Source organism: Sabethes cyaneus, chromosome 3 (assembly GCF_943734655.1).
Source record: "Sabethes cyaneus chromosome 3, idSabCyanKW18_F2, whole genome shotgun sequence".
NCBI classification, from domain to species: Eukaryota; Metazoa; Arthropoda; class Insecta; order Diptera; family Culicidae; genus Sabethes; species Sabethes cyaneus.
This window is the reverse complement of record NC_071355.1, coordinates 49,552,122-49,578,254: the sequence shown is the minus strand read 5'-3', so window position 1 is coordinate 49,578,254 and position 26,133 is coordinate 49,552,122. Positions and strand designations below refer to the sequence as shown.

General features: G+C 40.2%; 1 protein-coding gene across 1 annotated transcript; it reads right to left on the bottom strand.

Moving 5' to 3' along the window:
• Positions 1–51: 51 nt before the first annotated feature.
• LOC128741296 (TATA-binding protein-associated factor 172) lies at positions 52–26,133 on the bottom strand. Its single transcript, XM_053837010.1, has 6 exons — positions 25,799–26,133; positions 6,995–7,071; positions 2,078–6,886; positions 1,875–2,015; positions 1,578–1,821; positions 52–1,508 (listed from the first exon to the last, which is right to left on the bottom strand). Exons 2-6 carry the CDS (start codon positions 7,003–7,005, stop codon positions 1,026–1,028), a joined length of 5,688 nt encoding a protein of 1,895 aa, XP_053692985.1. The 5' UTR covers positions 7,006–7,071; positions 25,799–26,133; the 3' UTR covers positions 52–1,025.

Below are 26,133 nucleotides of genomic sequence, written 5' to 3'. Positions count from 1 at the left end.
CATCAGAGTGTAATAAAGAGTAAAGTGATTTTCATCAAAAAGTATATTGTAGATAATTCAGTTCAGTACACAAAAGTGAGCTTTTAACCTAAATTAGAGAAGGAAATAAAGCATATAATTGGGCTGGTTGCATAACACTGCTCTGGAAATCGTTTCCCCGAATTGTTACCTAGAAGAACTGCTGCGAGTGGTTGAAGATTTCACAATTTCCTATCTGCTGGGTACCTACCTAAAGAAGACGGTTCTGCTAACTCAATATTTGCAAACGACTGTAACGTTTTAGTTTCTAGCATTAAACATCTAGTTGTATAGCTTGACGACGTTCGATTAAAATATTCAAAAAGCGAATTCTTCAACCACTGTTAACGAAAAGATGTTCTCCACATTCCATAAAACCTTATTTTAAATGAGAAATTGAATAAATACGTGTAAGTATCTATCGATGTATTTTGTTTATAAAAAATGTTGGTTCTTTTAATAAAATTCTTCGTTATTCGTTTGGAAACAAACTGCTTTCAAGCTTTGCATTTCTACACTTCTTATCAAACTTTCTTTACGATAAAAATTCATTCAAACCTTCTGCTTTTACATTCTCGTTTTTGTTCTTACTGAAATAAACATTTTTCTGAAATATAACATTTGATTTAAATTAAGTATTCACTGAACTCTCAAATAAACACTTGTAGGATAAGTTGTACCTATGTTTTCCCACATGACTAACACTGCAGTCGCAGTAAGAACGGGTTTGTAACAAAAAATAACACACTAACGTTTACTTTATAACGAAAAAGTCCATTCGGGGAAAAATTTTCCAAGAAAATGGCGATTTGCTTACAATCGATTGTGCTACAATAGTACGCTTAGGACGATAGGTATTAGAGAAAATCATAGGGGAGAATACGTATAATGGAAGCTTACTTACTGATGGTCCAATTCTACTTATGTAATAGTTGGGAAAGTAGAGCTTCAACGCTCCAATTCCGTTTTTGCTTAGCTGCTAAAACACACAAGCGCGCGCACTTGGACTAGTTTTTCTTCAGTCCCTCCAAAAATTGGGTTAAATCGTACTCCTCGTGATACTGGGTATCATCCCAAAGCTCTGGCAAATTTTCCAGTACATTTCGCATCGTAATTCCATTGGCTCCATTCGGTTCGCCACCGGGGGTGGCTGATGTGGTTCCACTCGCAGCATTTTTTTCAGCAATTTTCTGCTGCTTTTTATCATCGTTCAGGGCAAACAAATCCAACAACTGTTCGGTGCCCATTGTCTCCATTGAAGCATTTTCATCACTAACTACCGTGTTCGCCGTGAGCAGTTTGAACTTTTGCAATCCCATAATCTTTTCCTCCAGAGATTTGCGTGTTATCAAACGATAAACATTGACCACCTTTTTCTGTCCTATCCGATGGGCTCGATCCATAGCCTGGAGGTCTTTCATGGGATTCCAGTCGTGTTCAACGAAAATTACTGTATCTGCCCCGGTAAGGTTCAACCCGAGACCGCCAACCTGTTGGTATAGTTTAAAATAAAAATCAGTTAGACTCAGCTAAGACAAAATAACAATCATTTCTCTTACCTGAGTAGTCAACAGTAGCACGTCGATACTGGGATCTCCGTTAAATTTAGTCACAATTTGGTGTCGGGAACTTGGCGGAACGCCACCATCCAACCTGAGATATGAAACCGCCGGCAGGTGCTTCTTCAGAAGATCATTTTCGATAATATCCAGCATGGCTTTAAGCTGGCAGAAAATCAGCGCGCGGTGCTGGTTTACCAGCATATCCTCATTGGTACCGATGCCACAATCCAGCAGTAGTTGCCTGCGTAAAATTTAGATTAAAACTTGAATGTTTTAAATAGAAAAAAAACTTACTTCAATGCTGGTAACTTTGCCGAATGTTCTATATCATCGAGGGAGTTTCCGTTGCGGGTAAATTCCGCTACAATTGTTTGATACTCTGGATGAGATGGCTGCAGAACGAGCTTCGGATGATTGCACACATTCTGCAAATATCTGTCGAGAAAAGAAAATAGTTTGGTTTTTTGTTGCCAACTTATAACTAGGCGAATACTCACCTCAGAGCCTGAAAAACGTGCGTCTTCTTGCTGACCATTTCCCCGTCAATATTCTCCAGGCACTCTCGAATGTCCGAGTTTAAGTGTGTTCGACTAAAGTCCTCATAAAGCCGCTCCTGCAGCGGACTGAGCTCGCACAGTAAATCTTGCGTAATCTTCGGTGGTAAATCCGTCAAAACTTCTTCCTTTACACGTCGCAACAGGAAAGGTAACACCTGCCGATGAAGTGCCTCCATAGCCAATGCACCGGCTTCCTGTTCCTTTGGCGAACTCTTTGGATCACGACTAGCAAGAATCGGCCGTGAGAAGCGAGTACTGAATTGCTTTTCCGTTCCCAGAAAACCTGGCATCAGAAAATCGAACAGTGACCACAATTCCAGCACGTTATTCTGAATGGGCGTTCCGGAGAGAATCAACCGATGGTTTGCAACCAACTGTTTTATGGCTTTGGAACTTTTTGTCCGACCGTTTTTGATTATGTGGCCCTCGTCTAACACGCAATAGTTCCAGTGTACTGAGCTGAAGAAATCGATATCTTTGCGAACGATTTCGTAGGAAGCCACAATCAGATTACACAAGCCCAGCTTTTGACGAAGCCTCTCGCGATCGGCTGGCAGTCCAACGTAGTGCAGCGGACGAAGAAAGCGTGTGGGAAGGAATTTTTCCACCTCATAAACCCAATGCCCGGTGAGCGTGGGCGGACAAATGACTAAGCTAGGCAGCTTGGCGCATTTGGGATCGGTGCTTCGCTGGTAATGGTCACCAGCCAAAATACAGATGGCTTGCAGAGTTTTTCCCAGCCCCATGTCATCGCAAAGGATGCCGTGTAATTTGTACTTATTAAGGAACCACAACCAGTTAACGCCCGACTGCTGGTAACTGCGAAGATCCGCATTGATCTTAACGGGAATTTCAAAATCCGGTATCGTTTTGGGCGCAAATAGATATTCTAGGAATTCCTTATCCTTGAGTTTACGAGTTTTGAGATCCTCCGATAAACCACGAACGTCCGGTGTGATGCCGTCGAGGGGCATCAGCTGAATAAGCGTTGCGAAGCAGTGCGTCGAAACAAGACGAACCGATTGATCGGGATCACTCATTCGACCTAACAGAGGTACCACTAGCAGTACTACGTAGGGAACAATTTCCAGCTGCAGTTGACTTACGATGCAGGCGATCGCTTCGGCAGCTCCTTGCCGTTTTATTACGTTTTCGATTGACGACAGCATGGGCACAATATCACTGATGACCAGAGACATTACAGCCTGCGAATCGACTAGAGCCAGAGTAGCTAAGCAACGTCCAACCATGTGACGCACAGCCTTCAGCGGATGTCTTAGCAAAAGACACAGTTTCGGTAACAGCTGAAACAGCTGACCATGCAAAGCGGGATCAATATGGCGAGCAGCAACTTCGATCAGCTGCAGTGATGTTACAAAGTCGTTAGTTTCATCTGGCTGCACGATAGTACGGCTTATTTTGTCGATGTATCCTTCGGTGACATTGGAAACAATTTTATCCATCATCAGTTGCCACACCACCGGTAGCTTTTCCGGCAGAGTATCTTTGAAGTATGAACAAATCGTTGTAACGGCATGCGTTGCACCGAGCCGTTGTGTTCTGGCGTGCTTGCGACTGGTTTCCTCACTCTCCGTTAGCACTTCTTCCATGGTCGATACTTCGGAAGTAACCGAAGCGGGCCTTCCTGGGCCTCGGCTACCGGAAGCGTTTCCATTCGAGCCTGCTTCTTTTGCTTTTTGCTGGCTCATAAGTGTGATGATGCCGTGATACGGGTTGAAGTCACCGTTGTTTGCCGGATCGTAAAAACGCATTTCGCGTTCCGGAAAAACCAACTTGGGAGTAAAATCCAAATCACTTTTTAGCAATGTGCACAGGTTGGCGACAATCTTGTTATTCGGACAAGGTGTACGCACTGTTACCTGACTAAGCAGCTCAGCTAGATATTTCGCCGATAGCTTTTGCAAAAGTTCACACTCTTCCCGCTTTATCGATTCCATCAGCGGTTTCACAACCGGGTTTAGTTTTTCCGGTAAGCAATGTAAACTAATTACTGCTCCTGCAAGGGAAGATTGAGTGCTAATATGCAGCGTATTCTGTTCTAGCGATGTGCTTGCATGAGAGCTAAACAATCCGCGGCGTCTTTCGTCCAACATTTCCGCAACCTTCGTCTTCAATCCGTACTTAGTCTTTAGACTCTCCGACATTACGGTGCACAGTTGATGTATTTGATCCAAACTCAGCACTTTTAGGTTTTCAAACTCCACAAAATTAATCTTGTGCTGTTTCAACGTTGCCAAATAGTCCCGACTTTCCTGTAAAAGTCTAGTGAAAAGGATTGCTACTTCGTCGTAGTACACGTACTCATTGAGACACGCTTTCAGTCGTTCTTGCAGGTTCGAGGGACCGGGTCGAATGCTAGCATCGTATGAACACCAGAAAGCAATCACCAAGCTAGCAATCAATCGTTGAAGTGCCGAACGAGACTGCAAATAGCCGAGCAGAACTTTAGTATAGCAATCGATAGGACTTTCAATTTCGGGAGTGTACACGACGCCCGGTGCTGGTAAAACCAAATAACGAGACAGAAGCCCGATCATTTTGGACGTCTTTATGCGAGCACGTATTACGTTTCGTTCTCGTACTTCCGCCGGTATGGTCTCGGATCCCCCAATGTAGAGCTTTTGCCGTGAAGGTATACTGCTAGCAGATTCGAAAGAATCGAACTGACGTCGACGTTCCCGACTCTGGGACGGTTGATTGGGCTTTGCGTAGATCATTGAAGCGGGATCGAATGCCAATCTGACCGGCTGCATCGCTAGGCAAAGCCAACTTGCCACGAATGGACAGGAAGCATGTAGAAGTGCGGAAAGCTCAGCATTTACTATCAAATTATTCCAAACACTTTCTGCCAGCGATTGAATATCCTCAACATGCTCTACCAGCACGCGTTGGAAAATATGTCGCAACGCTTCCTGAAGCAGAGCCGGTGGCCACTCCTGAACACCGAAGTTTAAAACCAAATTCTCCGATGGATCAGCTTGTAAAATAGCATTATGTTCAGTTGCCGCTTTAGCCAATGCTTCTGCCGTGCTAACAATAACGGAAGTTGCATTTCCATTAACTCCATTGCTTCCCACAACGACCGATGATTCACTTTGCATTGAACTGTTGCTGTTTGTTAGCGTCTTCAACGTTTGAAGCGTAGATCTTCGAACCGACGAGGTGCAGTGACTAAGAAAGGGCCATAATCGGGGAACCAATATCGACATCGGTTCCATTTGAATCCAACTAGAAGCGTTGGGAAGACTAAGTATTGAGGCGAGTAAGCCCATGAAACTATTGCAAGCAGATGCCAGTTCATCTTGGTCCAGCAGCAAATCCCACAATAACTTAACAATGTGAGAAACTTGCGTCTTTGTGAGCAATCTGGGCAGCCAGGAAGCAATCGGTATAAGAGTGGCTGCAGCCACCGCTCCAACATCATCAACGGAATCAAACAATCCCGTCAGTACGTCATTGATAATTAAAGGCAGGAACGTTTGGACAAGATCTTCACGAACCACAAGCATATATTTTATACCCAGCAGTCCACCATGACGAACTTCCCAGTCCTTCTGTTTGATGAAGGTCAATAGTATGCTAACCGTCCTATGAACCTTATCCAATGGCAACTGTTTCAGCACAGTCCCGAGAACTTGAGCACAAGTTTCGCGAACCGGTGCGACCACCTGATCTGACACGAAATCTCCGAATCGGTCCAGAGCCAGTACACAAAGTAATCTCAACGTGGCATCCTCTAGCCAAAGCTGATGCTCTTGTTCCATTTGCTGTTTTGTCATGTGAATGCTTTTTCCAGCTCCAGCCGAATGGCTCTTAAGCAGTTCCCGCAAAGCTGTTGCTGAACCATGTCGAGTTTCCCATCTAGGACTGAACAAATCCATATACAATTTAGAGCAGAACACTTCCAGTGGCCACTCAGTAGCATCCACCCACGCTCCGGTCAAATCCGGCACTGGATCCCCAGCCGTTACGGCTTCTCCCTTCGCATCAAGTCTCAATCGCTTCCGATCGGGTTCTCCGTCCCCACTAGACCCATTACTACCTGTACCGGAGGTTCCAGAAGTAACAGCATTGATCGGATTCGGAAACACCTTTTGCTGTTCTCGAGCCTTTCTCCGAGCACGGTTTTTCTCCCGACAACTTAGAACTTGACTAGATCCATCCTGAGCTTCCAGTTTCAAAATCTCCTGCACTGGCATAAGTTTTTCACCGTCACCATGTCCCGCCAGCTGACCACTGCGATTCTGCATATCGTCGATCGATACAATATCGTCCAAATTAACCCCGCTACTTAGTCCCAGCTTTTCGTTCAACAACGCACGCTGGCGAGCCCATTTTTCCCGCGGATCTCCCGCTTCGTTATCGTCGATGGCATCGAACTCCGTCCCTTCGGAACCCATCAGTCGTGCTCCCCTGTGTAGCACGGCGTTCAAATCGAACTTGTCGAACGATAGCCGTGAATTTTGAGTATTTTGATCCTCCTGTTTGACGACGGCTTCCGCACCGGTGGGATTCCACTGGGGGACATTTTCCAGAATAGCCTGAACGGCCTGTGAAGCGGCGATCCGCGTTTCCCAGTTGTTGCTGTGCAGATAGGTTTGCAAACGGTGCAGCAGATTGTGCAACTCATGCGGGTGCAGCTTCTGCACTTCGCCGATCTGTTTTGCGGCTGCCTTACGCGTTACGGCCGCCGATCCTGACTCCAACAGGATGAATAACCGGTCTAAGCTGCGATACGGATGGTGTGAGAATGCGAAACAATTACGATTAGTAAAAGTTTTATCAATGTACCTATTTGTAGAGTAACACTTAGCAGAAAGACAGAATTATACTCACCGGGAAGTCATTGCTGAAGCGAGTTTATCAGATCAATCTAACCGAAAATTGGGGTCAAAAAGCTAAGTTGTAGCGGTCTGAAAAAAAAAACCGAGAGAATAGGTCAAAGTAAATTGATTTATAAGAAGAAGATAAATTGATATATAAGAATTGAAAGAAGAAGAAGAAATAGTTCTGAAATACGGTGGAATTTGTATGAAATTTTTTTTTCCTTTTTTTTCCTTTTTTTCGGGTTATCCAACTGGTCGCTTAATAGCGTATAAAACTCTGCGCTGGGCCCTTTTGTGTTGTCAACAAAGTGTCAGGGAGACCTCAAACATCAGTTCTACCTGACGAGACAGGCACTGGCGCCCACTAAAACACAGGTAGAGCCCCAAGCATAGCCGTCACGCCTATACCCACAGGCGGAGGCGTTTCGGCCCTGCGCGGACTCCACGAACTGACTCTAAGATCTCTCTGCCAAAGGCCGGAATGTCATATTTTAAATATAATGATGATGATGACGATGATGATGATAATGATGATGATGAGAAGAAAAATAATAGATCGAATTTGTAAATGTGCTTTGGACTTTTTGTACCACTCGAGTTGCAATATGTGGTATAGTGAAGAAGTGGAGAATTCGTCAGCCCCGCCTGACACCGGTCTTCAACCGCGCGCCCGCTTTCAGTTTTCCAACACAAACAACCACAAATGAACCAATAGGTAAAACAAATTTCGGAGCATTAGTGGTTATCAACTTATCAGGGCAAATTTAATCTTTCATCCCCTTAGTATTCACAGTGCATTCCCACGATACAAAGTAAATTGAGCGCAGCACAAGCTGGACGTTCGCGGTAGTCGACAGAAGCTTCAAAATATAGAGACTCGCCCGCCTTCTAACCCTTGAGACCAAAGTGCTGTAAAGCTCTGGGCTTAAACGTCTCTTTAAGACTCGACCCCTTCCCATCGACAGAGCCCGGGGACGGCCATCAGAGCTCAGGACAGCCACGGGGCCAGTGCAAAAATCCTACTCTATCTAGCAGCACCGCCTAGCCGAAACTCGAACACGCGACACGAATTGACCTAATTTTCCCATCTGCTACCTAAGAAGTGCTATTACCCGTAATCATTACAGAGTGGTCCTTCGGCATCCAATCGGATCTGGTATCCCGCTTACATCCCCTTACTAACCCTAAGCCCCCGACCAACTCAATCAATCCGACATTTTTCGGAGATATTTGTGACAGTTGTGATAAATAAGGATGAATCCCAGAAAACTTCATCTATTGTCAGAGATCCCCATGCTGGCCTTATTCTTAAGCGGGATAAAAGCACTTTCTGAACAACGCAACAATCACATTTGGTAAATTTTTACCCCGAGTCCCACTTGAAATCACAAAAGTATTTTGATATATACCCACATTCAGAAGTAAACGTGACCGCTGTTCATTTACTGATTAGTTAAAAAGCCCTACACCACGACAAGGTTCAGTTTTATCGTAGGGACGGTGGAATTTGTATGAAAATTAAAACTAAATTAAACTGATTGCAATTAATGAATGCAGCTATATTATTCCAGAGACATGCAACTGTTTCAGCACGGTCCCGGGAACTTGAGCACAAGTTTCGCGAACCGGTGCGACCATCTGATCTGACACGAAACCTCCGAATCAGTCCAGAACCAGGACACACAGTAATTTCAACGTGGCATCATCCAGCCAAAGCTGATGCTCTTGTTTAATTTGTATACTTTTTCCCGATCCTGCCGAATGGCTCTGAAGCAGTTTCCGTAACGTCGTTGCTAAAAACTATATTTTACCTCATAGAAAACTTACAAGATATATATTTCTTCCTCTTTGTCGATTCTTTTATTTAGAAAACAATTCCTTTGCAATCGAGAAAAGATCTAATATGCAAAAGGTTTCCCACAAAATTTGGCACGGTAAGGGTAAATTCTGAAATAAAGTTAGAAAAACGATCTTCTGTATAATGCAAATGTATCATGCTTACGTATCATATTTTCGCGCATTTCAGGGCAGCATATGATATAGTCGAGCATGAACAGCTATGGCAGATAATGCACGAGAACGGCAGCTGGTCAAAGCTATCCTAGAGCGAGGGATGTGTTACGACTGATACCTACGTGTTTCGGGGGCATTTTCGTGTCCTTCCGAATAGCGCAAAAAGCTGCGATAAGGGGGTGAACAATTTCGTGTTATTTAACATCGTTATTCAATCTTCGCCGACGGCATTACATCATAATCAGAAAGTTCAGAATGGCGGAAGCAATCAACGCCAGACTTAAAACGAAAGCTTGGAAGATTGAGGAGGAAGAGGATCCAGAAAAAAACAACGTTCGTCTCCCACATCGACATCATTCAATATTTTTTTTCGAAGTTACTGTGTTGAGACGAACATCATGCGCCTAGTCTTTGAAATTTCGATCATCATGAGACCTTGCACGGACGTCTGAAGATTCTAATGTTCTCAGAGATCATTGCAAATTCAAAGATAAGCGAAAGCAGCAGTGGCTTTTCAGGGTACGCCGTTGTGAGGAACATCGTTTTCTGGATGCAGAGCTTCGCCGAAAACCGTAGGACAGCAGGTGAAGAGTCTTGGGTAAACAGAATGATGCGAGTACAAACTTTTTTGTACCCACTCAAATTCAGCAATCCAACACGTTTCATTCAGACACCATATCACAAAACGAAATTCAAGAACTAAGCAAACTAACGAGCAATACAACGGCCGCAAGCACAGCGAATCGCGGAAGTCTTCGAAAATTTTGAAAATGAAGCCAAGTTGTCTGTCTGTCTGTAACTCCTAAATCTCTAATCTGGTAAACCCGCTCAATCATATCAATCAACCAGAAATTGAACATTTCTGCCTGCATTTTGCATTTTTTAGGCTACATGTAAAAAAATGCCGAGAGTACCAACTCTTCATACGATCTACACATAGTTGTAATTAGTCGCAATCTTTAGTATTATTGATGATGTTATATATTTTGACGCCGTGGGCATTAAACAGGCGACGTCCAGATGGCAACATTACAGAAAGCTCGTTGATAAATATAGAAAACACAAGGCGTCCAAGACTACTCCCCTGAGGGATGCCGCAAACTTTCGTAAACACTTCAGAATGAGAAGCTCCAATCTTAACGCAGAGTGATCAGTTTGTCAAGTATGATCTGTACTAGGCGATCAAGGATATGTATACTCCACGTTTCTCTAGTTTACTTCGTCACAAGCTGACGTCGTAGAGCTGGAAGTATAGTTTCACCGGCGACTGGATTTGTTCTGAAACCTGGGATTTATTTTCTAAAGCGATCTGCAGTGGGATGGCTTAAAAGCACAATAACGTAGTACAATCTATGCTAGCCTCTGAACGCTGTGTTGTATCCTGTGTTGTACCCCATCTGCATCAGACTGAAGCGATTCAACTCGCTAATTTTGCCGCATTTTCTGTTTAGTGATGTTCTCCACGTCCGCCCCAGCGCATGCGCCTTCGATCGATTACGTGTCGCACTAAAGACTAAACTGCTGTGTGAGATACGTGAGTCGTGTACGGACTGAGCCGCTACGATCACGTGAGTCACCTGCAACAAACGCTTTCATTAGGTGTCCTTTACAAAACTTTTTCGCTCATAGATCGTGCGCGTTCCTTGGGAATCTGTTAAAAATACAGCTACTCAGTACTCTTTATCAGAAATGCATCCAAACTCGTGGACGCTGATTGCAAAACCTTCTGGTAGCAGTCAACAACACTGCATGTTACGCTGCTTCACTGTTCGTTCGAAGTTGTGGAAAACTAAAACTCGTTACCGTCCGAAGTGAAATGTTCATCCTCGGAAGCAACGTTCAAGAGAGGCTGCATCAATTTTTGGAACTACATTTTTAACTTCAATTAAGTAGACTGTGTAATGATAATTGTAATTACAATGTTTGTTGTGGATTAGTTAAATAAATAATAATAATGTACCTAACAATATTAGAATCTTATCACTACTGTACAATAAATAAGTAAAGTAAGGTAAAATGAAACAAATGGATTAAAACCTAAGTTAATATTCATTGATCAACCAATCCAGTGTTTGTCGGGTTGTAACCCGTTGTGAAATGTGTTGTATTAAGATCATCGCCGCAATATATTTACTTATTGTGATCGACGTTTTTCAGCGGAGCGGAATGCGAATTTTCAAATTGCAGTTTATCCGAACGTTTCGAGCTACTCACTGACTTTCGCTCATCGTCTACGAGCAACTTTTTACGTGCATTATGTTGCACCTAGTTTATCTTTAGTTGCTGTTACAAAATATTTACAAAGAGTCGAAGCCGCTAACACTCTCATGTAGTTTAAAGAAGACGCGAATCAATACATTTAGTGATTCATTTGCAGTGCCCACATTTACTTGCTTGGCTCTGCAACCGTTATTAAAATTGTAAAATTTACCTTTGGTCAATATTGTCAATACAAGCGATACAAGCGTGACGATAAGACCAGATTAGTCACACTTAATTTATCTATAGTTTTAGCCAGTGTGTCTAAATAATGCTTGGCTTGATCTGTCATTAGTTGTAACAGATATATAATAGTATTTGAAAAGGCAAATTTCATCCAAAGATTTCACTCTCGTCTATTCTTATTCTGATTCAAAGAAGTAGTGACTTTCAACAAACATTTCAACACAAGAGGAGCCTCTAAAAAAATTAACTCCGCCTGCAAATGACGGATCTCTGTAGAGCTATGACTACTAAGGACCATAGCAGAGGGTTCAAAACCCCTAAAAGGAGGATGGTTTTAATAGCTGTTTTCCATGACTATTACGTACAATCTTGAATGGATAAACCCCTAATCCAAGGTGTGACGCGACCCATGCCGAAGGATGAATGGTGGAGAGGGTTCTATAAATATTCAGCCGCAACGGAGCCTGTGGAGTACCAGGGCGCCCTACACAGTAATTTGCCCTTGTTGCATTAAGCCGGTCATTGATACAGTGAACCATTTCTTACCGAGCATCCTCACTTTGCTGAAAAACAAAGAAACGAAGGAGATAGAGAGGAGAAGAGGACCTGAATGATGTGCTAGGAGAATTTCAGTGCTGTTCTCCGTCTATCCTTAACACGCCGACTCGTAGTTAGTCGACAAACGGAAGAGCCGAACAGTCATGGTCAATTGGATGACCGTACAATCGCTCAAACAATCTAAAAAAATCTATAACGTCGAGTATTAAGGTTACTCAAAAGTTGCTGAGTCTCAATAAGAGAGATCTCAGCACGCTTGCCGGTCTTGTGACAGGATATTTAATCTCGGAACACTTGCTCTGCAATTGTGCAGCAATAGTTCAAAATACTGGACGCACTGGTAAAAGTACCCGACAGAAGAAAGAAAAAAAGGCTCTAAAATTTAGAGCCTTTCTTTCGATATTCAAACTCTAGGAGAAAAGGAGTGCGAAAATATTATCCTGCAGCCATACCAACAATATACGGTCGAGTTGTCAAACCAATTGTTGGCAACGCATGTTAGACTTGCTGAGATGTCTACAATAAGTTAAGAAACTTTCTAAAAACCACACTCATTAGATGACAGTGAATTGGGGATGTCTTTTTTGCTGAATGCACTCGATATCCAGAAGTACGAGTCCCGACCGACAAGTGTAGGCTTTCCATGCAACATTATTGGCACATTAAGAACTGATTCGCAGAAAGTTGACAAACTACCGTAGCCAATATGCTTCGCAAGGATCTGTTAACGCGGCTCGTGCATCCTGTTGTTCTGGATCACTTGCGAATGCAAAAGATATATCGCTGCAGGAAACTTTATGTTTTCTCGTTCGATTGGTGAGCACTTCAAACCGGATGGCGATTACGTTATCGTCAGCCGGCAGCTGGAAACAAATGTCCGTTGTGTTATCAGCTTTCAATTGATGCTTTTCGGTCAATGTATTGCAACAATTTTATTAGAGAATGTTTAGATTTCCGTTTACAAGCTTCAGCTATCCTCAGGAATTCAGACTCGCATGCATCTATTTTGGCGCAGACTATTAACATATACCTCAAATTAGAATTTTTGTAAGTTGAGTAATAACCGTAATAAGTGTATGTATTCGCCATGACTGAAAATAGTACCCTGAAATGATGACTATGAAATAATTTCAAAAAGTGTGGTAGAATTCATGCAATTCCCCTAGTGCCAGTGATACTTTAGATGATGCAAAACGAAATAAGGAAAACCAAATGCCTTATTACTGAGTGTGTTTTGAAATGAAGAAGTGTGGTCAGATTTCTAGATGCCAAAGGATTAGGACATTTACAGTAGTTTTTCATCTCGGTACATGTTCTGTAGACTACAAATTTTAAGCTGAGAAATTCAAATATTTGGGTCTAAAAGTGGTAAATACTTGAAATAAGCGTAATCCGAGAGAAATTTTTCCTTGGAGTTTTCTGGAAAAACACACTTAGATATTTTTAAACACTGTTTTCAGCCATCATAAGTCCATATGCCTATGCCTGCGTACAAAATTTTGAGAAAAGTTTGAGTTTATATAAAGACAACATGTTTTAATTGCGATATCTGATTTCCAATTTAGAAAGAAGCTCTAATTCAAAAGGCTTTAATAGTTTGAAACAACGTCACAAACTGTTCAATAATATGTCGACTCAAATCAATTTGCAAATTGGCATGTAATTCTTCCAATAAGAAATTCAATTTTAGCACCGAGATGTTATCGAAAATAAGCGCCGTTGCTAACTTAATCTATTTTCTAATGCTAACAGTTTAGGCATCCGAGCAAATTTTACCGCCCACCATTGGAACACAACACAACGGACATTATATCACATGTGTTGATAGTGAGTGCAGCCAAGGGAACGAACGAAAGAACGAAGATTGCTTCCCAGCCGGATTGGTGAAGAAAAAAAATCGTTTAGCCCTCAACTACGTAAACGTCGAGTAAACGTCAATGAAGCATTTACTACACGGCGCAAAGCAAAATGTGTTCGGCACATACCAACATGTTTTGCATAAAGAGCTTCCATGCACAATTATACTCACACTCGCCGTGCTTCTGGCCTGCGCGCGGCCACAGCGAAAATACACGATACGGAATTTGAAATTGCTGTCCATTTTCATAAACACAACGAACGCATGCCTCGCCCTTCCTACGCATGTGTTTGGTCACCGCGTGTAATATATGGCGCCGGTTTCGAGCTCCACGACACGACAGCTGGTTGCCTTAGCCGCTAGTACCTACTTACTTTAGTACGTACTGCAGCAAAACATACCCAACTCGTGCTGTTGCTTCCAACTTGTGTCATCCTCCCTGCGCTGCACTGCTGCTATAACCCAATGTGACGAATGTATGTTTTCAGTACTAGAGTTAGTCAATTGTTCGTTCTATTTATATGCACATCGACACCCATTAGCGAGGGCATTGTCAGCCTTTATTATAGTGAAACTAAATCAGATAACAAACTGGATGAAAATAATACACCAATCAATAGAACGTATATATGTATACAAATGTTTGTTTTATAATGCAACATCCTCGGTTGGATGGAATTTTTAACGGCAACGTTTCAGGAAGGAAACGATCGATAAATTATATTTTCCTTTGTTTGGAGATTTATTAAAAGGGTTCAGCGCAAAAACAAAACCCTATGGAAAATTGCCAAAAAATAAATCTCTAATGAGTAATACCGTCTCTAGATGGGCTTTGCTTTTACGACTTCAAAACCACACATAAATTTAGTTTGTTTTTATAAAAATTAATTAGAATGTGTTCGGATTAGTTCATTAGTTAAACCATGAAAACATTCTGGCACGAGCACATGGTCTCAAGGACATGGTGTTTCTAATCATACAATCACAAGAAGTCAAGAAAATTTCGTTGAAAATTGTTCCGTAAATTTGTGTTTTGCCGAAGACTCTTTTACAAAAAATCAAATATAGTGTACCTCACCCGAATTGATTAAATTTTCTATAACTAAATTTTAAGAAATATATAGATTTTTATAATCCTTATTGAACAGCATGGAAAAATTTCTATTCAATTAGTAATATTTCAAATTCCAGGTGGATTTAGCCATTTTTGGTAAAAAAGGACATGGAAATTTTCACGATGTCTTAAAATAAAGCATTGACAAACACACCTTGTTGTTGGTGTTTATGTCAAAATTATTTATTCCTGTTATTTACGTTCAATTCAAGCTGTGCTACAGTAGCTTTTCGTTGAAAATTTTGTTGGAACTTCAAGAATTCAGGATGTATAAACAGACCCTAGGGGAGAAGGTGGGTTCGAATCCGATTATAATTGGCCCCCATTATAGCTTGGCTCGATCCGCGGACCCCCAGCGTTATACAAACTTACGCCTTCACGTCTTGTTTCCCTTGAGCTACTATAAACATCTCTATTAAAAAATCACTTCACGCTTCCACCGAAGTCTGATGAATAGTCCCAATTACATCAAATGAATTGTCAAGAATATTCTTTCCATCCTGGTGAGAATTTTCGGTCATACCTCGTTCGACGAAAGTAAACCTTTTTATTTGTATCCGTCGGATGTTTCCCGAATAATTCTCACTGGGAATCCTTTACAGTATAGATAGTATCCCAAGCAACCAGAAGTTCGAATATTACTTGAAACGCGAACTCGAAAGTTCACAATTAGGCCATTGCAAATCATTTTCAAAGTTTTTGTCCTCCCCCCTTGGAAATTGGTTTGAAAAATAGGGGGGCAAAAAAATAATTTGTAGGATATGAGTTAAATTTTTTTTATAAAATCAATTGTCTGTGGGCTCTACTGTCTGAAAAACTCGAAAAATGAGTGTACGAGTTGAGTTAACGCTTCTAGCACGAAACAGAAATGGAAGCTCAAACAGTGGAATCTCCGAATCTCGGCCAAAAAATTTTCTTTCGTTTTTGTCTTTTTGTTCGTGGATTTTTGCATGAAAAATTACAACGTATTTATTAAAAGCAAGAATAGATCTGGGTTTCACTTTTAAACTTTAAGTAAAAATGCCTAAAATCCATTTTTTTTTTGCTAGATTGAAAAATTCTCTTTGTTTTTTCGAGTTTTTCAGGCTGTAGAGCCCACAGACAATTGATTTTATAAAAAAAAATTAACTCATATCCTACAAATTATTTTTTGCCCCTCGATTTTTCAAGCCAATTTTCAAGGGGGGGGGTGACAAAAACTTTGAAAATGATTTGCACTGGCCTTACTTGAAAGTGACGCTGCTTAGCAAGTTATAGATTAATATACATAAAGCTGTATAACCCTCGTTAGACTCCATTATTCGAACTCTTGGTTACTTGGGTACAGATCCTGCTGTTTGTGTTGCATTCACTGCTGATAAAAAAGAGTGCTATGCGTTTTTGCAGCTTCTTCTCGAGTTTTTGCTTTATCGGTAGACCGAACCATCCTTTCATAGAGAGCGTGCTTACGTTGGTGAAAGGAGATGCTTATTAACTTAATGGTTATATTCTTCAGAAAGTGCTTTATTAATTGCACTATTCCTGACTTTATATTTAGGTATAGTGAACTAAGCTATTGAGTTTAGTGAAATAGATTAACAACATGCGATTGTTGCGTCAATATTTTTTTCTAAGACTCATCACTACGAACAGTTCCAGCTTCCAGTACAATGTGGTTTAAAAAGGGGTGGAAAAAAGACATTTGACGGTATTAGTAGCGAAAAATCAGAAAACGACGTTAAACTACAAAAACAAACCGCGCCGAATAATGAGGTTTGTTTTTGGAGTTTGACATCACGCTTGATCGTGATTGGTCGATTTACGATTTCACCCACACCATGATGAAACTTCTTCATGGCACTAAAACCACTTTACCAACATCGCCACACCTGTATATACCACATTGGTTCCAGTATTCATGTACCAATGAAGTAATTTGCGGTTTCGTCACTAACGAGAATGACATTAGCTGGGGCTCGTTTATGTAGCAGTGAGAGGTGTAAAAAGCTTGAGTACTTGCGGCTTAATTCTTATAAAAACTCGCAATAAAGTATGGATCGTGTTTACGTATGACGAAGAGGGTCCGTAACCCTATTTTGCAAAGATCAAAATTATCAAGATGGATCCATGAGCAATAGTTTTCGAAGAAATGGCCAGTAAGCGCTAAACAAATAAAGGGTGTCTCGCATCAAATTGCATCACGGAAAAAACGCTGTAGAAAATTACCTATTGGGTATTTTCTCTTGAACATTCGGGTAGAAGTAGTTTAGAGCTGAGAGAGAGTCGCGAAGACGGTCTTCTTTTTCTCATGCTTTAACCGTTCTTATTTTTCCTATTATGTTTGTGTTCATTTTCGGGCTGACTGTTCAAGCGCGTGCGTGAACTCTACATTGGACGTAAAAAGTGCCTATCTTGCAGTGACATTTTTTGGTGCTAGTTAGTCTATGGATACATCAGCTTTGGCAAAAATACTATATGTAACATGCGATAAATCGGAAGCGCATAGTTTATTGCATGTAAAATGACACGTTATGAGTACTATCGTGAGAAATTCGAAAGTATGTTTAGCGTAAATTATTATCAAATGTTTATTTTAGTTAGCAGCCAATTTACAACAAAAAAAATAAGACCAATTTAATTTCTTATTTTTGTTTTCCTAAAGAACTACCAACCGACAGCTTGCATGAGTTACCAATACTTTTCCATCTCTGACCAATAATGACTGGCTGTCATTATTATAACTGGCTGTATTTGACAGTTCGAACTGGCTGCATTTGACGTTGGATTTTTTCCTATCCGCGAATCTCACTCAGGTTTAGAGTGTACTGTTTACACTGTATTTTTTATCGCTATCAGTTTTTGTAAAATTGGAAAAAATGGCGTCACCCGAAAAGCAACGCTGCGAACGGATTTTGCGCAAGCACCTGGTAAATCCTCAACTATCTCAGCGGGATATCGGAAAACAGCTTGGAATCGTGCAGTCAACGTCGAGTCGTGTGATTAAACGTTGTCTACGAAGCTCTGAGCATGGACTGTGAGGGGAAATGTGGTCAGAATGGATGTTCTATTAGTGATCAGGATTACAAGCGTGTCGTGAAAGAGTTTAAGTGGAATTCCAATGCTACTGTTCTTCACCGCCCAGCATAAGTTTGATGCTTCGAAGAGAGTAAGGAAGCAGAAACTTTCAAAGTTTGCCCAGAAATACATGATTTGGCAAGCGATCTGCTCATGTGGCAAACGGAGTGCGCCGTTCGTGACTACCGGGACCTTAACCGGGCAGATCTACCTCAAGCAGTGTCTACAGAAGCGATTGCTTCCTCTGTTGAAGCAACACGAGGACATTTCGATCTTCTGGCCGGATCTAGGTTCAAAGGATGTCTTGGAATGGTACAAAGCCAACGGGGTTATTTTCGTACCCAAGGACATGAACCTCTCCCAGCGCACCGGAACTAAGGCCAATCGAGAAATACTGGGTAATTATGAAGCAGGCAATACGGAAGCATCCCAAGAAGGTCAAATCTGAGGAAGACATGAAGAAAAGTGGGTTTCCATACAGAAGGAGCTGCAACAAGATGTTGTACAAAACCTTATTAGTGGAGTTAAGCGTAAGGTGCGAGCATGCGATTATGGTATTGCAGTTGAATGAAATAAATATGTTAAAAGCTTACTAATGGGTTTATTATCTGAAAATTTGAAAAGAATCGGTCAACCAGATAATTTTTACAGAATTTTTGTCTGTGACGCAATTTGATGTGGGACACCCTTTATGTACAAATGTTTTTATGATCCTTACAATCGATTTTTTGTGAATAATTTCGATTATTGAACAATAAAATGTCTCGATAAATACGATACCAATTACAACACTTTTCTTGAAATTATTAAGTTGAGAGTACCAGTACGTAATATACGTGACAATTTCACGTTTTGTTGCGATGGTCGAATGCCAAAAGAATACGCTCGTGTTACTTTTCATGGAATTGACAGAACAAAATGGTCATGGTAGAAATAGTCAAGATAAATATATTTGTAAGGATTACGTAAATAATGGAAATATTTCCAATTAATATTCGAAAGCGGCGGGCGTGAATCATTTTGTATTTTTGCTGGATTCCGGCTGTGTTGTTATTGGTCATGTCGGCACAAACTTTTCAAATAGCATTAACTGCAAAGTGTAAACTGCAAGCTGTTTTTCTAAGACCTTTCTAATGTACTAATCTTTTCCGATATCGGGGTAAACATATTCCTAAGTTGAAGTCCCAAAGAAGCAAAATACCATTTTGTAGTTCTGTATTCAAAAACTGGTCGAAATTATCGATTTCAGTACAACCAATACTACCGATTGGATGGCCCTAAACTGAATGTATTCAAAACACAATTGGAGAAATTTAGAAGAATATGGCATAAAATGCCGTGCGTGCCAGCTACAAAGCCTATACAAAGTGCCCGGTTTGAATTTGACTGATCTCTTATAATTCAAATAAACAAAAATTAATATAAAAAAGCAAATATTTTTAAAATTGAAAGAAATATTTTTATAATACGCAAGATACTTGAAATAAATCTAACATTGAATAAAAGAGCAAAACGTTTTTCACAATTAAATTTCATTATTAATTTTATTCTGACAGGTACGTATTTCGCCTTCGATTTTTATACTCTATCATTTGCGAACTCGGTTGCAAGTCATAGGAGAAATGCGTATCTGTCGGAATAGAATTAATAGTGGATTTAATCGTAAAATAAGTTTCCATTTCCTTCTACAAAGACGTTCATACAAAAACGTTAGGTAAATCTAACATTGTTTACTCACGATGACAATAAACAGCGAATATCCTTAAGTACCTGCTCTGTCTTGTTTTGGATAACTTTGACTGAGCTCAGTAAAAACTTCGCATCGATGTTTCTTAGCTAGTTTGATTGCTCACAAAGAAAAGTTAAGGGAAGCACCGAGCTTCCGATTTTCGGTATTCCCTAGTTTCGTCTGAAAAACTAATGACGCGACGCATGCAATGCTAATCTCAAGCTAATCTCAAGACTGCAAAAACAAAACAACTAACACTAAGTAGTAATCTTATTTGATTCAAATTATTCCCCCGGGAATGAATATCTTTTACCCGTCCGTCGCAAGTCGCAAGTACTGTTTAATAAACTTTTTCGCTGCGCCTTGTCGGCAGTCACCCGTCAGAACACACCCGTCTGCTGTGTGTCACAGTGGAGGAACCGTCTCACATTGCGACCGTAATGCTTCCAGATTAAATTTCACTAAGTCAGCTGGTAAACGGATTACAGAGCAGAGCAGACGGAGAAAAGCGACTATTGATGAACTGTGTGTATCTTATATTGCTCGGGGAATTAATATAATGATGTTTACGAAGGCATTTGATTGCCACTGTGCAGCGAATATACCTCTAGGTATGTATAACGAGCTGATAGGTAAGTAAGGCACACCGGCTGGGCCCCTGCTCCATAATACTTTGTTCTGTTGGGTTAGTCGAACCATGATTGACCGTCAGTAAAGCACAATGTTAACGATGAAGATAAATTTGCTTCCAATTATATATGTACTACACTTTCAACATTGACTTCGAGCTATTAAAACGCAAACAGTTTATTTGTAATGTTATCTGGCTGAACGATATCTTTTTAATGGTCGGAAATACAGTGATGTTCGACTTCAGTATTGCCTTGAAACATGCAAGAGTAGCGCGAATGACAAGACAAAATCCAATCCAATCGAAATACATGATCAATAAACCTCCTATTCAATGTTTTTGGTTTTTATATTTCAAATCCTATCTCAAACAAACACTTGAAACGAAACTAGCCGCTGAGCGGTCGGCTGCGAACTCTACTGTAACACTTTCCTGCATAGTGTGCACATAAGCTGGTTTGAGTGCATACATATAGGTATTTGGTAGCTGCAAGTTAACATATAAATAAGATTAGGCAAGGGGGCTGTAGACTGTAGTATGTTTTTTCACACTTTAGTCTATCCAGATACAACAGCGTAATTATCATGACGAAAATTTTGATGAATTTATTAAAACAAACACAACTTAGGCGAGGTAATACACAACGCCAACTACAGTAGGATCTGAAATTTAGCACACACTGAAACGGCATCACGTACCTATGTATCAAATTCGTTAACTATTTTTTTAGTGAATTTAATCCTCTAGCATGCAACATCATAAAAATAATCGCAACAAGCTAACATTTTTTTTCGTGTAAATTTTAACAAAAGAAGCAATATTTTAAGTTTAATGAGAACTCTCGAACGCATGATCAGAATATTGTCCAGTTAGTAGTAAATTGGCAGCCCGACTGCTCTGAACACATTTTTTATAACCACGTTAAAAAATGTTAAACTGCTCTGAGGCCCTAAAAAGGCTGTCTTGAGTCATCATTATCTTTTTATAGTTATACCTTAGTGATGGGCGCTTAGAGATCCTATAATCGTTTATTTTTTGGTTTGTTACAAGAAGTTCGTATTCAATGTCTTCAGAAATAGGATCGAAATGTTCAATCGGGTACATTTTTTTTAAATTTATACCCGTAACAAACTCGCGTTGTTTGGCAAACCACTATCTACAAAGTTGTAACTATTGCATTCCAGTATCTGATCATAACTAATCTGCTAACTCACCAACCGAGCATCAAAGCTGTTGAGCGAATTGGCATTGTAAGACTAGCATATATATCCCAGTCAAAGGTAAAGTGGCTGTGAAGCATAGAGAATATATTTAAGAAGTCACCACTTGTGATTGAACACACAATATGATATAGGATAGTTACTCTTAAGTATTCTATGTAATTGAAGTCAGTGTTTCCGTGTTTCAACATTTTCCAATAAAAAAAGTTTAAAAAACTTATATGGTCGAAATTACAATATTTTATACACACTGTAACACTTAATACGGCATGTTTTTGGAATATTATGCTAATAAGACGTTTGACAATATAATTTGAGCGTAAAAACACATTTCAACAAAAGTACTAATTCAATACAGTTTTCTCGTTGTTCAATATTGAAAACTATAACTTATTTTTATGAAACAAAGAAAAATTTATTCATTTTATTCAGCAGGTATGCTGGATGACTTCGTCTACGGCGGGTCTTCATCTACTTTCCCGACATAGGCACAAACACCAGCATTATTATCACCTTTGATGTGAATTTCATTCAAACTAATACTTGGGATCAACATTTAAGAATTGTTTCTTCGTAATCGACGAAAAATAATGTAAGAAAGCCACTAGTCTTTTCAAATAAAAGTCCTCTTGGTTTTTTATCCGCTTTGAATATGACGAAGAGCGTCAGCAGCACGCCTGCAGATTACTCAGAGTGAAGATATCGAAACTTGAGCTCTGATTCAAACTACTTGCACTTTTGACGAAAACAAATCTTGTTTCTGTAAAAATGTAAGTTCCGAAATATTTTATCTGTCTAATGGGTGTACATGTACAGGCAAAATGAAAGATTCATCTCGTGCCAAAAACTTGAGTACTTGGGGATGTAATTCTTTTAAAAACACAAAATAAATTCTGAATCGTTTTTACGTATGACGAGGTAGCTCCGTCACCCTGTCAGCTATGACCACAACCAAATTAGAGAAATTTTGTTCCTCAGGCTGTTTTAGGACGGCAAGCTCATTACGGAAGTGAAACTGTTATATTTTTTGTCCAGAAATTTACCTGGTCCTGAACCGTTTCTGGGCACCTCCACATCCACCGTGAAAGGCGAACTGATGACATGGGATATCTACCCTGCAGTAGCTGAAAAACTACTCCATTTAACTCGTAGTGAACTACGCACAATCACGGGATTCCTAACAGGGCACAGCCCCGCTCTGTATCATTTAAAGAATATCGGCAAGGTATCATCCGACACGTGCCGCTTTTGTAACTCTGAACCTGAAAGTTCAGCGCATCTGCTCTGCAATTGCGGAGCTCTAGCATTATCAAGGCAGAACTTCTTCGGAAGTTACCTTCTTACTCCATATCAGGTATGGAGCCTAGATCCCAAAACGGTCATAAACCATGTAGTACCGAATTGGGGCACAGGATTACAACTATCCCGCTCAACTCCATCAATGGGTATGAGCGGTCCGTAAACTTCGTACAGCAATCGGGGCCTACCACAACAGACGATCATTAAGACTGTCGCAGTGGCCTTTCAACCTAATGCCCTTCTGGCATACAAAAAAAAATATTTTTTGTCAAAAATGTTGCAGTTTTGTCACTTTGTTAACATTTTTTCGGTGTTTTCATCGTATTTTGATCGGTCGCCTTTCGCCTTCTTATAGACGCGTCATCTTTTGGCCTACGTGTCATCATTTTGTCATTATCTTTCCGCTGTCTTCACCGCCTCATTGTCGACTTTTTGTCGTCTAGTCTATTGGCTGTCCATTAATCGTATTTTTATTTCATTGTTGACCTTTCTTCGCTTTTTCGCTGTCTTTTTGTTATTTCTTTGTAGATACGAGCCCTTCATCCAAAGGTCCGTAGGAAATTCGTAAATCCGTGGAATATCTGATAAATCCGTAGACGCTGCATTACTAGAGCTATCCGCGGTAAGCTTTGTTTGATTCATTTTTTATTTCAGTATATTACCAAATATACATCCTACTTCCTATACTAAGCATCAAAATGTCTGGAAGATTCCGACAAATCCGAAAGGTTGGAAATGCTACTGGCAGTGTAAACACCAGTAGGTTAGAAAACGACTGGAAGCGACTTTTCCTTCAATAATTAAGAAGCAAAGGAAGGGATCAATGCATTAAGCTCACAAAGTCGTCGTGCGCGTAATTTATAGATGTTATACTGTTTTCTGAATTAAATGAACAATGCATTAGAGCTCTCGTTATCAATCTAAAAATGTAAAAAAAAAATTAAAAAATGTTTATGAACATGCAGAAGACTCCCTAGCCTTTAATAGCAACAGATATTGGACTACCATTCTTTCCCATCCTATTCGAATGTGCCCCGCGTCGGTATTGATCAGCATGCAGAGATTTGGTAAGGTTGCAAAATGAAGTATATTGTTTTGTCCCAAGCATGATTTTTCAGCCAACATTTTGCTATGTATGTTTTCCGTTTAAATTTTACTCTGCTAAGCAGTAATTTAGAAGATGAATTTGAGACATTAATACTAGAAAACATAATTTGTTTTAACCTCGAAAAATTTTACACCGGTTTTCGTCAAAATGACCCAATAGCTACCACCTAACCTAAATAATCCAACATTACACACTTAAGTATTTAAATAAACAGTTTGAAAACGTAAGTTTGAAAACGTGTTACTACAAGCGAGCAGTTAGTCAACGTTTGTTGTATCATCATACAATACAGCAAATAATCTAGGACATCTGCTCATAGCTACAACCAAATATCTCTCCATTAGGCACTCGACTGTGCTTTATACAAGATCTCAGTAATTCGAGAATCGAAAATCCACAGCCGTTCGATTTATTATCGTTTATCACTAAACATGAAAAATTATCATATGAAGCAGAGTACAAGGAGTCGAATCATTTAATCATAAACCGCGGAATTTCACACAAACTCGACAGTTTCCAAACGAACTGCTACACTGGTGGCAAATAGTTTTCATTATATTCAAGATAAGTTATATTCTTTCACAAAACAAAGCAGCTTCTTCGCAAACACGTCGAGAAAATTACACTATTAATCAAATCGCGTATGCAATTAGACCCAAAATGCTTCATTGCAAACAACTTTCAAATGTTGGCGACGAATCAAATCGGAATCACTTCACCAAAAAAAAACGAGATAACTAATTAGGTTTCTGATATGCCATCTTGCCAAAAAATAAATCCCCTTCTAGGGATCAGATGAAACCAACTTGTGCAATGACACCAGATTTTAAAGAGGCAATACAGTAGGGTAACCAACCTATTTTGGAACCCATCAGTAGCTGTACATAATATTAACACTTACGTAAGTGTCCAAATAATGTACAGCTACTTAAGGGGTCCAAAATACGTTGGTTACCGTATGTGATAGAAGCAGCTAGTTCCTATTAAGCACCAACGTTGCTTTTCTAAGGAAATCCACAATTACAGTCTTAATATATTATTATCGAACTTGCATTTAAATCTAAAGCCAATAATTGATAAAATAAATTATAATTGTAATTTGTTCTAACCTTTGATTTGTGTTTATGTAACAAACACAAAACAATAATATAAGTGCATATCATTATGATGATGGAAACTTCAAGCAGGTTTACAAAATAAATGCACTAAGAAATTTAATTGATGTCACAGTGATAATTTCAACAATTTCACACTTCATTCGGTCGAACGATTCGAGCCGCCCGCCCGATGTTTTTTTTTTGGCGGCACAACACCCTAACCCCGTGCTGCGCGGTGCCTGGCTAGTGGTGTGCGTGCAATCATCGCTGCGGCTTCAATTCACGGCAAAGCCGTAAACTGACGTTCGCAGTGTGATGTTGGAAGTTTTTCTTTCCTACATAATTCGCTGCGCGGATAGAAAATGTGTGGAAAATCAACCGCTCAATGGCAATTTTCTTGCCAATGCGGGACATCCCCGCAGGCCAAAAACGGGTCACCGCTAACTGATACACCAAACAAGCCATCAGCTAAACTGCGTATTTCCCTACGGTCGAGTTCTAAATTTAGCTCACTCAAGATTGTCGAAATAGAGAGGAGTGCTAAGGTAAATATCCCTCTCCAATACGACGAGATTATTTTTTCATTGTAGGTAGGTGCTATAAATGTTGGAAGAATAAAAACTATATGAAAAATGCACACGAACTCACATACTTCGTCATCGCGTGGACTTTCAGGTCAAAATCGTACCTCTTCTATTGTTTGCCTTTAGATGTGTATCTGCTTGTCCTTTTCGATGACACCAGCAAATCATATCGCCTCCTCCATCTTATAAGAACATGAAGTTCTAGTTCCAACCAAGGGCAACAGTTATTTTCAACTCAAATGAAACTTATTCACTTCACTTCCGGTGTTTTCCACTTCACTTTAGGTTTCCCACGGATCAATACTCTGGTACCATTCCACCCCACGATCACCGCACATGGAAACTTGATGATAAGAAAGGGCAAATTCACTAAAGCATTTACTCTAGAATAACCAAGCACTGACAACACCACTCCACAACTTAAAGGGAAAATCGATTT

What these genes read in the sequence shown, in the direction of transcription:
- LOC128741296 (XM_053837010.1), bottom strand. An exon ending in CACGTTTTTCAGGCTCTGAG is followed by an intron (nt 2,016 to 2,077) that starts GTGAGTATTCGC and finishes TTTTCTCGACAG; the next exon opens with ATATTTGCAGAATGTGTGCA. An exon ending in GCAAAGTTACCAGCATTGAA is followed by an intron (nt 1,822 to 1,874) that starts GTAAGTTTTTTT and finishes AATTTTACGCAG; the next exon opens with GCAACTACTGCTGGATTGTG.